Below are 14603 nucleotides of genomic sequence, written 5' to 3'. Positions count from 1 at the left end.
ATGCTTCCATCTGTTCTGAGCTGTTGTTAAGTGGCCACAGAGACTGGTAGAAGCCAGCCTGGATAAGAGGTAAAATACTGAAACGGATGTGTTTCCATCAAACTAGTAAACAATGGTGGTGGGTTGACCAGGTGAAGAGGGTGGAGGTGGTGGTGGGTTGGTCAGGTGAGGAGGGTATAGGTAGTGGTGGGGGCCAGGTGAGAGTTGGAGTTGTTCAAGGCCAGGTGAGGAGGGTGGTGGTGGTGGTGGGTGGTGGCATCATATGGAGCAGGGGAGACAGCACTTGTGATAGTCTGGCAAAAAATTAAAAACACAAATCAATCACTGAGGCAAAACTTCATCTAAAATGCCTAACTCACAATATCAAAACCGCAAAATATAGGCTGCAATGTAATCCTTCTGGACAATTGCGCACCATCAAAGTACGTCCACTAAAGGTGCTTGTTTTTGCCACTGACACTTGTTATGACAACATAATGGAAAGGACCCTACAGAGATGGACCTTTTTGTTAAAGAGTAAGATCCTTTTTGTTTAACCAGAAACCTGTTTCCTGTTATATCGCTATCCTCAAAGCCACCAGACTCCATTGATAAATACAATCATTTTACCTAGCAGATCATCATAAAACACCCTTCATTCAAACTCGACAGAAACAAAATAAAACTCACCAAAACTATCTTGGTTTGTCTTTCCACTGTTCCAACAATCACCAACTTTGGTTTGGTCGATATAAATCTTTAGATATAAACCTTTAATTCACCAAGTTAGATGTGAAAATATTACTGTATTTAAATTTACAGTAATATTTTCCCAGAATGCAGTGAAAATCTACAGTAACTTACTGTACACAGTTTATACAGTACTAAACTGTTGAGAATACAGTAATAATACTGTGAAAACAACTAAAATAATTTACAATGTACATATCAACATTGCTATCCCTAGAGCCATAAGTCTAGCTAGCTACCATGGCTAAAACTAGATATAAGCAAAGACTGTCGTGCATGCGTGCGTCTGTTTTTTTTCTGATGATCTAATAGACAGATGAAAGTGTGTCAAGAGTATGATTGTATGGCACTGTGTCGAAACATTTCCTGCTATACTAGTGCAGTCTTCCTCCATCTTCACTAGGGAAATCCACACAAACAAGCGCATGCACACACACACACACACACACACACACACACACACACACACACACACACAGTTAAGGTGTCTAATCTAAGTAGCCAAGTGGTAACCAGTGGCAACACAGATTTCTACCATAAAGTGGATGAGCTTTCTGGTAATGCTGGACAAGCCTCTTGAAGCTTCTTGAAGAATCAAAATAAAGACAAATACTCTTCTTTCCAAAGCTTGTACATGCATGGTGGGAACCTGACATGAGACCTAGAAGAAGCATGGCAGCAAAAAATGTCTGCTCTGTGTAACTGCCATGTAGGACATAATTTGGACTATATAAATCAGACAAATTTGAACACACCTGTAAAACACATTCTACAAAAACCACAAATAAACACATAAACACTATATAATAAATAATAATAATAAACACATGCGCATGCACACACACACACACCCACACCACACACACAAACAAATTCAATTGCCTTTGTCAGTGAGTTTATTACACAAGAGCAAGTATTTTAATTATGTGTTAATGTGTGAGTTAATTTCTATATATGTGAGAGCTGTTTTACTCTGGTTTGTGGCAGTTAATTCAGTACATTATGTGGAACTAATTTCAGTATATGGTGTGTGAGAGAAAATGTCAGTATCAGTTGACGCATTAATTAAACCAATAATCCTAACTAGATTATAGAATTATATTACAGTAATCAATACTCCCAACACTAATGACTGTACAACAGACAAATAAAATCTACTCAGCTGTCAGGGACCACCACATTTATATTATTTAACTGCTCACCTACCAAATATAGGAACTGAATACTTTCAGATGCTTGTGTTGCAATTTGAGTTTCTGTCATGGTTACAGCACATCATACACAGCATGCTCTCAGACTTAAATGTAATATGTGTGCAATGAACGTTTTGATAAACTGACAGGTGATACAAGCCTTTAACTTTTTTTCTTGTATCAGTGTGAATAGTAGCTGTAAATTTTAGCATTTTGTAAATGATTTCATATTGGGACGTAGCAAAGAGCAAATAATAGTATATATACCAGGCATTCACAGACAGCTGAACACTGTGTGTATGTGTGTGCATATATGTGCATGTGTGTGTGTGTGTGTGTGTGAGGGGGCGGTGATGATTCAGAAGTCAGATTTCTCACAGGAACAGCCACTTCACTAGAAGCAGAAGCACATTGCAGTTGGCCAGTGAGGAAAGATTTTTAGTTTCTCTTTGGCTGGGATCTGACAGATCCACAGAGAAGCGTACAAACTTTAATATTGGATATTTTATTTTCTGTCTTGCTGACTACCTTTTTGAATCTGTCATTGTGAGAAAATAGAGCTGTCACAATGTCCAGAGTTGCCAATCTGTCGAAGCTGCGGCAAGAACGGATGAGGGAGATCAACCTGCGGGTGAGTTGGCCCTATGTTCATCACTGAGTGTAACATTAAAGAAAATAACATCAGGCAATGGCATCTGACTGACTTCAGCCCCTGCCAGCCACACAGTGTTTTAATGGGACAGGCAAAACAACCACAACTTTTGTGTAAAATGGTGTGACTTAATTGATTACAGGAAAATGTTAACTTACTAACTATACATTAATATTGTAGATGTACAGAGATTACTACTATGTCATACTAAGTTTTTTTTTCATTTCCTGTCTCTGTTTTTGTCACTTCCCCCTCTTTCTATATCACTGAGTCATTCCCTGTTTTTGCACTCAAAACATTTCCTTTTTTACAACAGCAGCACAGGCCTCTCAGGCCTCATAGCTCCATTCGTCTGTATGTATTTGTGAATGTAGGTGGTGGTGTGTATGTATGTTTGCTTGTACACAGTGTGGTTGCTCAGTGGATATTAGACTATAGCAACTGTTGCCATAGAAATGGCAGTGGGTGTGTGTGTGATATTACTGCTTTCTTTGAGAATGTTGTAGGCCTGAAAATGTGTATAAATAAATATATAAAAAACCCACTGAAAGCTAGATTTACTAAGGTTTTTGCACCAGTCTTACAGCCGCAGATATGAGGCATTCTCATTTGCAAGGTGCGCATATGAGAGGGTCACACAAAAAATAGGTGGACACCAGCTGATTATGTAATCTGCTGGATTTACTAAGGTCATGCAATTTGCAGTTCTTGTGAGCCCTCAACTGTTTCACCCTCCACCTGCTGCACTGAGCTTCTGCTGGACTTGATCCTTCTCTTTCTCTCTCCAATCTGTCTTTTTTAATTTCTCCTGGAGTTGGTTTCAATGACTCCTATTCCAATAATAATATATTCAGACTCAAAGACTAATATTATAATTAATAATAATAATAGATAAAAAGACAAATCCCACCGCTGATCTGTTCAGAATCAGAAATACTTTATTGATCCCCGAGGGGAAACTCTTTTGTTACAGCAGCTCACTATCACATAAGTGCACACAGGAATAGAAGTACTAAGCAAAAAATATAATACACTATAATACAGGTCAGAAGATAAATTAAGTACCAAGTGGGTATAAATATAAAATTAAAATAAGTATGAAGTACAAAGTGGTTTTACCGGTTGATGATAATAATAAAGTTTGGTGTAGTCCCTCATTCGTCCAGGAGTGTTCCATCGTAGAAAAGGTTTCAGTCGTAGTCATCTGGACACTGTTTTCAGAATCAAGACGTTTCGGCTCCCATCCAGAAATCATTCTCAATTGTGAAAATGGTCTGGGAAGAAATTTAAGCTACTCTGTGTTGCTTAAGCCCTGCCCTCAGGAAGGAGTCTTCCTGAGTGCTGTTTAACCTGCCTAGTTTCACCTGAAACCTGATCTTCTTTTGTTTCATGATGGCCCAGTAATCAGGTCTATTGTTTTCTGGCTACACCTCCCTCATCACTGTTAAGTACCTGATTAGCATATGATTGGCTTGACCATGATGTTAATACACTGTGGTAAACGGTTGGCAAATTGAACCTCAGACCACCATTTCTGTTTAAAGAGGGGTTTTCTTTTTTCACAAAATGGCTTCTTTGACTCCTCTTTCAAACCAACTCTTATCTCTACTTAGAATCTTCACCTCACTGTCTTCAAATGTGTGGTTTGTAGCTTTTAGATGCAAATGCGCTCTGCAATCCAGAGTTAGCGTGTCGTTTTCACAATTGAGAATGACTTCCGGATGGGAGCCGAAACGTCTTGATTCTGAAAATAGTGTCCAGATGACTACGACTAAAACCTTTTCTATAATAATACGGTATAAAGTACGGTATAAAGTAATAGTGCATAGTAATAGTGAACTATTAAGTTAAGTGTAACTTATTAAGATTATAATGAGACGGAGGATATTGCACAGCAGTAATAGAGGTATGAATATATATGAATAGGGAATTTTAAAGCTGATATTTATAAATATTAATACAATTATTAATATTGTCACAATTATTAATAGATTAATAATTACGGGGCACCACCCTGGGATTGGGGACCAATAACTAAACGTGAAAAACAGTCTCAAAGGTGGCTGTCCACCTAAAAATGTTGATAAGGGACTATTTTACATTAGAAGGGGAGACAGTGAAGGGTGAGATCTGACCTTCGCAACCAGCTATTATCACATCATGTACACACAATAACCACAGGCAACTGCTCTTTAAAAGATACAACAGTGTTTATTTAACCTTACCACTGATTAATATTCAATAACTTCAACCAACAAACACTACCGTCTAGTCTAAACACAATAAGCATATAACAATCAGCAAGAATATAAGATGTGTATGTGTGTGTGTGTGTGTGTGTGTGTAGGACAATAGAGAGGGGGGTGCAAGGAAGGTGTCGGCCACGTGGGCAGTCGTCCCACACAAAACCAAATGGCAGGCAGACCGGCGAATCTCAAACAAAGGGACAGAGCTAAAATGGGAGGACAAGCTCTATTTGTCCTCAAAATAACGTGCAGCTTAGCTGGCTAAGCTACCACGTTATCTGGGCCGTTTGAGATGTGTGTAAGCGTGTGAATGTATGTGTAAAGGTGTGTGGGTTAGTAGAGAGAGAGAAGAGAGAGGAAAGCACACAGAGTAAGGCACAAGGAATCTCAAATGCCGTGGTAAAGCGTAATAGCTGTCCCTTTATCACACAGTAATCCAGCAGTAGACTTTCATACAACAACCGTTTTACTGGACCTTAGTCTGATAAAGCACCATTATTAGCTCCCACAGTGGCTAAAGCTAACACAATTAAAACGGCCCAACAGCATGGTACCGATACAAAATGGAACGTGCTTAACACAAAGAAACACAGGAATTCGAGCGCAGCGGCCTGTCACTTTTCCAAAAAGCAAAGCACAATTCACAACAATGAAATTTAAGCAAAATAACACACAGTTATAAAATCTATCTCTGCCCAGATACAAGCCTCTTACTTGAAATCACTCTTGGCTGCTAAATGAACAAAAAACAAGATTAAAATTAAAAAGCTCTGCGCATAGAGGGGCCCTGTAACCTAGCGTGTCTATGAGACAGTATGGCTTACGCCAATAGCACCCCACCTTCTACTCCCAACCACCCTACATTTATGCCCATTGTGTAATATATTTACCCACAGCCATTTTTCTGTCTTCTCTTACTTCCTACACCCTGTATGTGTTTGCATTTATTCCTGTTTTTTATTCATCTCTTGTCACTGTCAGTACTATATTGTCAGTAATATGTTGGTCAGGAAGGCTTAAATTACCCAGGATGCTCTACTGCCCGTTAGGAATCAATCTGGGTTACTGGACCATTTACATCCTCACAGCTGCTTACAGCTGTCCTTAAAGGGGAACACCTAACACACAAATGGCAAATGTACACATATACTATACACCTGTGCGCAATAACAGCACACACCAAGGTGAGTTTTGACTTTTTAAATATGGAGAAAGAGTCTTGGGAGAGAATTCCAGGAGGAGGGAGTCATGTCACTCCAGGCCTGGTGCTTGGTTCTGGAGGGTGTCGGCAGCCCAGAGGCTGCAAGAGGGAGTGTGGTGATGGAAATGGTCAGTGATGTAGGAAGGGGCCTGGTTACGGCGACATTCGTATGTCATGAGAAGGACTTTAAACTGAATCCTTTGCAAAACAGAAAGCCATGGGAAGTCTTAAGACTGCAGTGATGTGTTCTCGGGTGCAGAATTAAGTGAAGAGTCAAACAGCAAATTTCTGGATGAGAAGAAGACTATTGCAGAAATACAGTCTGGATGTGATGAGGCGATGGATCAGAGTCTCAGCAGCTGAGAACGAGAGGGATAGGTGGAGACAGACAGTATTTCCAAATGGAAAAAAGCACTTTGGACTTTTTTACATTTTTATTTGATGTTTGAATTAAACATTTCTGTCAAAGATTACGTTAAGGTTGCCGATGTGGGGGGAAGAGAGCCAGATGAGCCTGTCTTTTCTTTGCTATGTTAAATGGACTGTACTTGTATAGCGCCTTTCTAGTCTTCTGACCTCTCAAAGTGCTTCACACTACATATTACACTCACACACTGATGGCAGTTGCCAATTGCTCATCAGAACAAAGCAATTTGGGTACACTTCAACATGTGGGCTGGAGGAAGCTGGGATCGAATCGCTGATCTTCTGTATAACGGTGGACGATCCACTCTACCACTAAGCCACAGGTGTGTTTTGTGCTATATCGTTTACTGAAATCCAGATTAAAATCATTAAAATCATTGGAGAAGAACGTTACAGTATTTTTGACAGAAAGGAGAGATACTGTATCATAATTTATCAAGAATATCTGGATTGAAGCCAAGTTTTTAAGGATAACCGTAACTTTCAGCGGATGGAATCAACAATTAGAGGTGCTTAATCATTAAAAAATAATGACAAATCTGGAACACAATAGCTCAATTACATTTTAATTCAAGGCCTGTATAAAATATTTGGACAGATCTGGTAGAGTTTGATAACTTAACAGTGAGCTTACTTTAACATCACTATAATATTTCATATTTTTATGAAATATATATTTTTTCTTTCTTCTTTAACTTTAGATTTCTCTGTCATTCAAGACTTTATCCAACTTTCTATTTGTTTTAATCTATCATAGTAATATACGTAGGCCTACTCAACGGTGAGTGATTTTTTTCCAGGGGCTGTCATCCTATCAAGGCTCTGAAAGATGTGTCAGTTTTCTGTCATAGTGCACTGTTAAAGCTGAACAGTGCACAATAAATTATAGCCTATAAGAGATAACAGTAAATAAAAAATCTCCCATCAGTTTGGTAGCTATTTTTAAGCTTCTGTGGGGTTCTTTGCAGGCGACTTCTGTCGATGAGGCATATCATTTATTTAGACATGTGGCAGGATGTGTTTTTATGTAGTATGTGCTGCTTTTATATTGTTTTGTTTTGTGCAGCTATGCATATAATTATTATTTTTGTTATCATGTGTGGATTTGATCATATTAGATCAATACTGAACAGTGCAGTGTTGGCTACACTACCACAGAAAGCTATGTAGAAAACAGGCCCAAATTTGGTGAGACAAACAAATTGGTGAGAATTTTATAAATGTTTATTAATTAATCAATATTAATTGCTTTATAAATTACAGCCCAGTTTTTTATTAAGTAAAACTGCACTGGAATAATAATTCAAAAGTGGTTTAAGTATTCTTTTCTCTCTCTCTCTCTCTCTCTCTCTCTCTCTCTCTCTCTCTCTCTCTCTCTCACTTGCTGTATCTCATTCTCTCTCACCCCTTTCTCTCTCTCTCTCTCTCTCCTCTCTCCCTCCACTATTCTGATACACTAATCATCACAGGCCTATCACTTCAGCTGACCTGCTTACTTGTGACCTTGAAACAAATTGAATTTGTTTATTTTTAATCAAAGGGGAACTCATCTGTAACCATGTCGTGAGGCCTTTCTACATTTCTGCAAGTTCATATAGCGATAGCAGTGTATTCCTAAAAAATAAATTGCAATGAAATTGCAATGGCTCTGACAGTTTGGTATTTTGACCTTGAAATTCATTTTTCCCGAGTGCACGGCACACACAGGTGGAAGGTTTATTCATATGAGGCAGCGCAAAGCGAGTTATTGGTATTTTGGTGGAAACAGTGTCTTGAGCTGAGAATAGACGTCTCAGAACCTTATTATCATTACCAAAAGAAAACTCGCAGCAAATGTGCAGAAATAACAGAATAACGCTTAAAATGGTAATAAAATATTTGAATTAAACACTCCAACCAATAGATGTGTTTAAATCAGCATCAAAAATTACTTTTAAGGTGATTAAAGCAAAAACGTTGGTAAAGCGGTCAGCATTTATATATAACTTAATATAAGTATTACAGTAGGCCTATCTGTTGTCCAAAACAGCTTTATATTGTATAAAAAGTTTCTCCTTCAGTTCCTTATTTATTTCTATTGTAATTGTACTAATTATCTGTTAAGCCCCCCCCCCCCAACACATTTGGTCCTGTGTGTGTGCAATTGTGCCACTCTGCAACATCTAGACAACAGTATGATTTCCTGAAGAAGTGTTTCTTCATTTGTTGAGCTGTTGTCCTCATGCATCACTGTGATTGGCTCAGCTGTTTCAGAGCGATAAGACCAGTGATGTGCCTGGCTGAGAGTGCATTTACTAATCACCATACCCTCTGATCTATATTCACCTTCATCCAGCCACTTTGCACTGCTATACCTACATGAACCAAAATAACAGGTGCACTTGGATGTGCCCTAACAGTCTCTGCACCCAACACCCGCTTTGCACTTGTTTTGCTTGCATGATTAAATTAGGGCCCAAAGTCTCATATTCCTATATCAACTATTTGTTTGTTGTTATGTTTGCTATATATTCATATGTCAATGCATGTAGTAAACATAGGTATCCAGTCCAGAGGGCCATGTGAAGCAATGTTTACTGTCTACTGTACTTTGGCATCATATTTTTTGCATATATAATCTTTGGCTTATTTGCCTATACACATAAAACCTGCATATCTAATTATGCCCCTGTAATATTTCAAACTGCAAATGCCAGAAAACTACAACACGTCATTGTAATTTCCACTTTCAGTGTTGTAAAACAGCCACATCGTCTGCATGCTGAAAGTAAGTGGAGGAGGCTTCATCAGTAACACTCAGGTTCTGCCGAGGTAGGAGTATTTATAGTCCTATCTCTCAGAGCAATTCCTAGGAGTGATTCTGCAACACTTGATAAATATGGGCAGGGGATCGGGTCCAAAACATGGTAGCAACTTGAATTGAAAGATCCACAAGGGCGATATACCCAATCTCCCCCTGAAGTTTAAGGGGAAAGTTGAGAGGCGTAGAGGAGAGAAGGCGTAGAGAAAAATTACAGGATGGAGTTACACATTTTGACTGTGACATTTAAGGAAGTTCTAGGGGTTTCTGGAGTTTGTTGTTGTGAAAAGGACTGGGATTACTAGAGCCAGACTGTAAAAAAGAGAGTAACAAGTGTTACCCACCAGGCTCCTGGAGGGAGAGGCCTGGTCAGAGGGTCATCACAATAGTTTGGATGAAGTTTGGATTTGGTGCTGCTGTTTCTGCAACCTTGAAAGCAGAAGCGGGTAGCCTACAGTAGAAACAACAGAGGGATGGATGTTGCTGCTTCTGCCAGGTGTGTGTCAGTGTGTTTTACTGTTGGTCTTTTGGGGCCTGTGTATCTGGACCTGTATAATTTGTGAGCCAGGCTAGCTGTTTCTCCCTGCTTCAAGTGTTAATATTAAGCTAAGCTAATCAACTCCTGACTCTAGCTTCATAGTTAATGCACATACTGTACATAAGAGTAGTATAGATCTCTTCAAGTCTCGGCATAAAAGCAAATGAAAGCACTTACTTACTTACTACTCTTAACTTGACAGTTCATGCACTATTACTTTATGCCGTATTATTATCATCAACTGGTAAACCCACTTTGTACTTCACATTTATTTTAATTTTATACTTATACCCACTTGGTACTTAATTTATTTTCTGACCTGTATTATAGTGTATTATATTTTTTGCTTAGTGCTTCTATTCCTGTGTACACTGAGGTGATGGTGAGCTGCTGTAACAAAAGAGTTTCCCCTCTGGGATCAATAAAGTATTTCTGATTCTGATTCTGATTTCCCAAAATGCTTATTTTCCCAATTCTTTTAAGCAAATTCTTGATTGTCTGTCTGACCATGTAAACTGATCAATGATTGTGCCCTGTTAAAGCCCTATTATGCAAGAATTGGTATTTTATACAATAGGGCGTCCCTACAGTTTCGGAGTGCAATTCACTTTTACACCACTGTCGTAAATACAAATTGCACCTTGACCCCTTCTGGTGAGGACGGGCTGTTTTTGCACAACTGATTATCTTATAAAGTGGAGCTTGTTTACATCATGGAAGGACAATCCATGACTGAAATTAACATGTACAAACATCAAATTTGATGGGAATATAAGGACAAAATGAAAAACAACATGCTTGACCACCAAAAATAGCTACCTGATTTTGTATGTAATGATGAAGAGACAAGATTCAAGTGAATGACAAGATATTTAATAATCGGGCTGGATATAGCCATCAAGCTCTTAAAAGAACTCTAGCACAGAGAAAAGCTGGAAAAGAGAAACATTACAGGGCAGCACGTGTAGAGACACAATGTGGCAGCACAGATTCTGCTAACATATAGCAGCCTGTTAGAGGGAGAAAAAACAAAACACATGAGCACATCGCTTTTCTGAAAAACTGCCAGGTTGTTTACAAGTGCTACAAGAGCTGTGAAGGAACAGCATTCTAACACGGCCCTATTGATAAATAAAAATGAAAAGCTCTGTTGCATTATACCGGGGTTTTCCATAAGCGTCGGCCACCTTCAGTGTGGAAAAAAAAGGGACACCTTGCCAGTGGCCCCATGTCAAGAGAACACAAATCAAATCGAGTGGTCTTGAGGTTCTCCCCCATGAGATTTTGAGTGTCAGACACTTCATTTCCTGCATTCTGATGATTTTTTATGCACCAATTTGTGCTTTTTATGCCTCAATTTCAAAGTCCCTTTTTATGCATCAATCAAAGTCCTCAACATGAATGTAAAGTAAAAAAAGAGTCACAAGAGTATTTGTAGGCATTATAAAATAAATCTCATTTTAACCTTTCTAACCTCTCTAAAGATGGGGTAGCCTAGACTTTGGCAGATTAATGTCCACCAAGTGGGTTATTGGTTAAATTTCTCTCTCTCACACACACACACGCTTGCACGTGCGGAGGGATCAGGTCTTCTGCTTACATCCTCAGAGAACTGTCAATTGGTTAATCTGGCAGAATGGCACAGCATAGCTAACTGTCACATGATGACTTTAAACACAGAAGGCGATCTAATAACAACAGTACATGCATTAGCCGACAACAATTTACTCTGGGGGAAATCTGGGGTATCATGAATTGAGTCATTGTGTCCTCTGCCCTAGCGCTGCTTGGGCAGCTCAAGTCTTCGTAACCAGGGCAACAATGACGTTGAGTGACAGACAATTTACCTGTCATTCAAGAAATTATTTTTTTCTGCCAGCACTCCCTCCAATTGACTTCTACTCTTTGCTTCTGTTGGTTAGGCTGGTTAGTGTAATTTTTTCCCCACTGACTTTCCACCAAGTCCAACCCCTACTCTGCCTATGATTTGCTAACCCTTTCTCCCTGTAGCCATTGTTGTTGTGTGGTGCTCAGCTGTTTTTTATAATTTGCTATGAGATTTGTTTTCAGCAAGAAAATAATTCGACTAATGTTAGTCAACACTACGCTAACACTTATGCTAGCTAACGTAAACTTTTATTGTAGCTGTCTGTCTAATGTCGAGCACTGTGGGATTTAATAGCATCCCTACAATGTACTGTACTCTTTGATTGGATTAAGATGTAAATATTTAAATTTCCTAATGGATTATCGTGATAGGATGATTGAAATGTCCTTTTACAGTAATTGTTGCAATATAGGGCCCCTATAATTATTAATAATGGGGATAATATTTTTTTTCCTTTTTGGGTGCAGGGCCAGTGAAAATATACAATGTAAAAAAATATAAAATGAATATAATAAAACAATACAAAAATATACAATGTAAAACTCTGATCTACTGGCCAAGTGGGTAAGTGCAGCATATAGCTAATGTATGTTGCAAAATTAATTCATTACTCTATCACGAAAGATTCATCACTTGACATGACTGAGTCTGTCTGAGTCTCACTCCACTCTACCATGAAATATGCAGGTTGCGCAACGAACTGGCAACCAATGGAATGGAAGGGGGGAGGGGGAGTGTGTCATCTAGTGGCTGAATGTTATCAGTGTTATCAATAGCACCTTTAATACTTCTCTGCTATGTCTCTTGAAACTCTTTTGGTTTTATTATTTCTCATGTCATTCTAAGCCTGTGAAAACAGAGAGTACGGTGTGCACAAAAATACAGGACAAATCACATTCCATATTGATTCAGTAAGGGATAGTGCATTATATTTTTCAATAGGAGATGATCGCCTTGGTTAACTATATTTATTATACCGGGGATCGGACATCTGGTGGCAACTGAGCCAGCTAGGGTTTTCCAGCCGACTACTTTCTTACTGTTTCAAGTCACAATCACCATCGCTGACCCAAAGTCGACCTAATCTGAGACTTTTGAAATAGAGCACATACTAGAAGATATCAGCTTATGGGCTGATGCTTGTCAGACATTAAGAATATAATGGCGACGTTAAGGCCTTTACACACCAAGTCCATATTTTTCATATGAGTTTTTTAAATCTGATAAAAATCATTATGCACAGAAACCTTGCACACTGGAGGTACCTCCCTCCCTAAGCTGTCACCATTCTCTGCCCGCGTCTTACAATTTCAGGAGCATAGGTAGCATAGCTTATCCCGAGATAAAATAACATGTTATTTTAATTGAAATGCTTTAATTTTGTTATCTTATACTTCAGTTTGCTAACCCTTTGTTGTTCTCGATGGCAACACATGGTTCAGGATTGAATGTAATATGTTCATTGAATAAAGTTGTGGTTATGAATACATGATTTGCTGAGAAGCAATTGTTATATGAACAAGGGGTTAAATCAAGTTGCATCCCCTCTGTAGCTATAAGGATTTAAAATATATGTATTATTATTATTACATTTATACAAAAGCACAAAATACAAGAGGACATGGGGCGTTAATCACAACAGTTACAGCAAACAATCAAATAAAAAAGATGTATCTGTTCGTTAAAAGCATCAAACCATTGGAATAGTAGCCATGATAAAGTGCTGCTGAACAGTGCAGTAAAGGTTCAGATTAAGCGCATTTATGGCAAATCGCCAAATCGTTTTATCACTGCCCAACAGCAACAGACTTTAACATGCATGTTGCCAGCAGTCTGTGAGTGGAGGCATTACACCACCTGAAGTCACCCTGAGGTTCATCTCCTGTGGCAGAGGGTGTCTGGAGTGGCCTTCAAAATATAAATACAAACAGCACCATCCTGGAGGCATGTATTGAGAGGGACAACAGCTTCTGATTAGAGATGATTGATGGAGAAATTCAGCGGAAGTGAGGTCAGCGCTATTTCTTACAGGTGCAGAGGCAAATCTCTGTGGCAGCTTTCACAGTGTCACCTGTCAGCACCTCTAGCCCAGCAAGAAGAAAACTAACCCTAACCCATTCATGCAAATTGCGTTATTATTCATTTTATCACTTATTAATTAATTAATCTGTTTGTCTAAAATTACAGAGTCTGTTCAGAGTTATGCTTAAAGAGATGTGTTCATATTGCTAAAGGTTCTGTAAATGAGATTCTGAACATTAATATAGCAGCAAACAACTATTTGCTTTATAAAGATGTAGTGGAGAAATGGCATCCTGAGCAGAGGATGACGTCACTCCCTCGGAACGAGGCAAGATGTCTTCCACAGAACAGGGACCCTTTGAAGACTCAGGCTCAGGTTGATGACAGTGGTCAGGCACACAGCAGAGGTTACAAGTGGGGGAGGGGGGAGTCATTAGTGTGAAGAGGGCCGTTAGCCTGATAGCCAGTTGAGGGGGGAGTAGGACTCTCCCAGGAAGATGGGGAGGGGGAGCAGAGTACTCAGAGGAGCTTGAGGGCTGACAGCAGCTGAGTTAAAGAGGGGATGAGCAGGAGCCGGTGTGTCGAATCTGTTAAACAACAGATTAAGTTCGTTGGCCCTGTCCAAGCTGCCTTCAACTCCTCTGCTGCGGGGGGGGGGGAACTGTATGCGTCCTTAAAATTAGCATACAGCAGGTCCAGTGTCCTCTCCTCTCTAGTAGGACAATTCACATACTGGGTGAAATTAGTCAGTGTTGTTGAAACACTGACATGGTTGAAGTCACCCGAGATTAATATGAGTGCACTCGGGTGTTGAGTCTGAAGTTGTGCTATGGCGGTGTGAATGGCGTTGCACGCCGATGCCGGGTTAGCGGGGGGGATGTAAACAGCCACAACAAGGGCATGTGAGA

The 14603-nt window shown here is 39.4% G+C and overlaps 1 protein-coding gene across 4 annotated transcripts in view; it reads left to right on the top strand.

Moving 5' to 3' along the window:
• Positions 1-2313: 2313 nt before the first annotated feature.
• arhgef1a (Rho guanine nucleotide exchange factor (GEF) 1a) overlaps positions 2314-14603 on the top strand; it is a 126337-nt gene continuing 114047 nt past the window's right edge. For all 4 annotated transcript variants that reach the window (XM_044170512.1, XM_044170511.1, XM_044170510.1 and 1 more), the window contains exon 1: positions 2314-2553. In XM_044170512.1, the coding sequence (XP_044026447.1) occupies positions 2491-2553 (63 nt within the window). In that variant the 5' untranslated portion in view covers positions 2314-2490. The remainder of the gene's footprint in view (positions 2554-14603) is intronic.

The sequence above is a fragment of the Siniperca chuatsi genome, linkage group LG17 (assembly GCF_020085105.1).
Source record: "Siniperca chuatsi isolate FFG_IHB_CAS linkage group LG17, ASM2008510v1, whole genome shotgun sequence".
Taxonomy (NCBI): domain Eukaryota; kingdom Metazoa; phylum Chordata; class Actinopteri; order Centrarchiformes; family Sinipercidae; genus Siniperca; species Siniperca chuatsi.
This window is presented reverse-complemented; position numbering and strand designations above follow the sequence as displayed.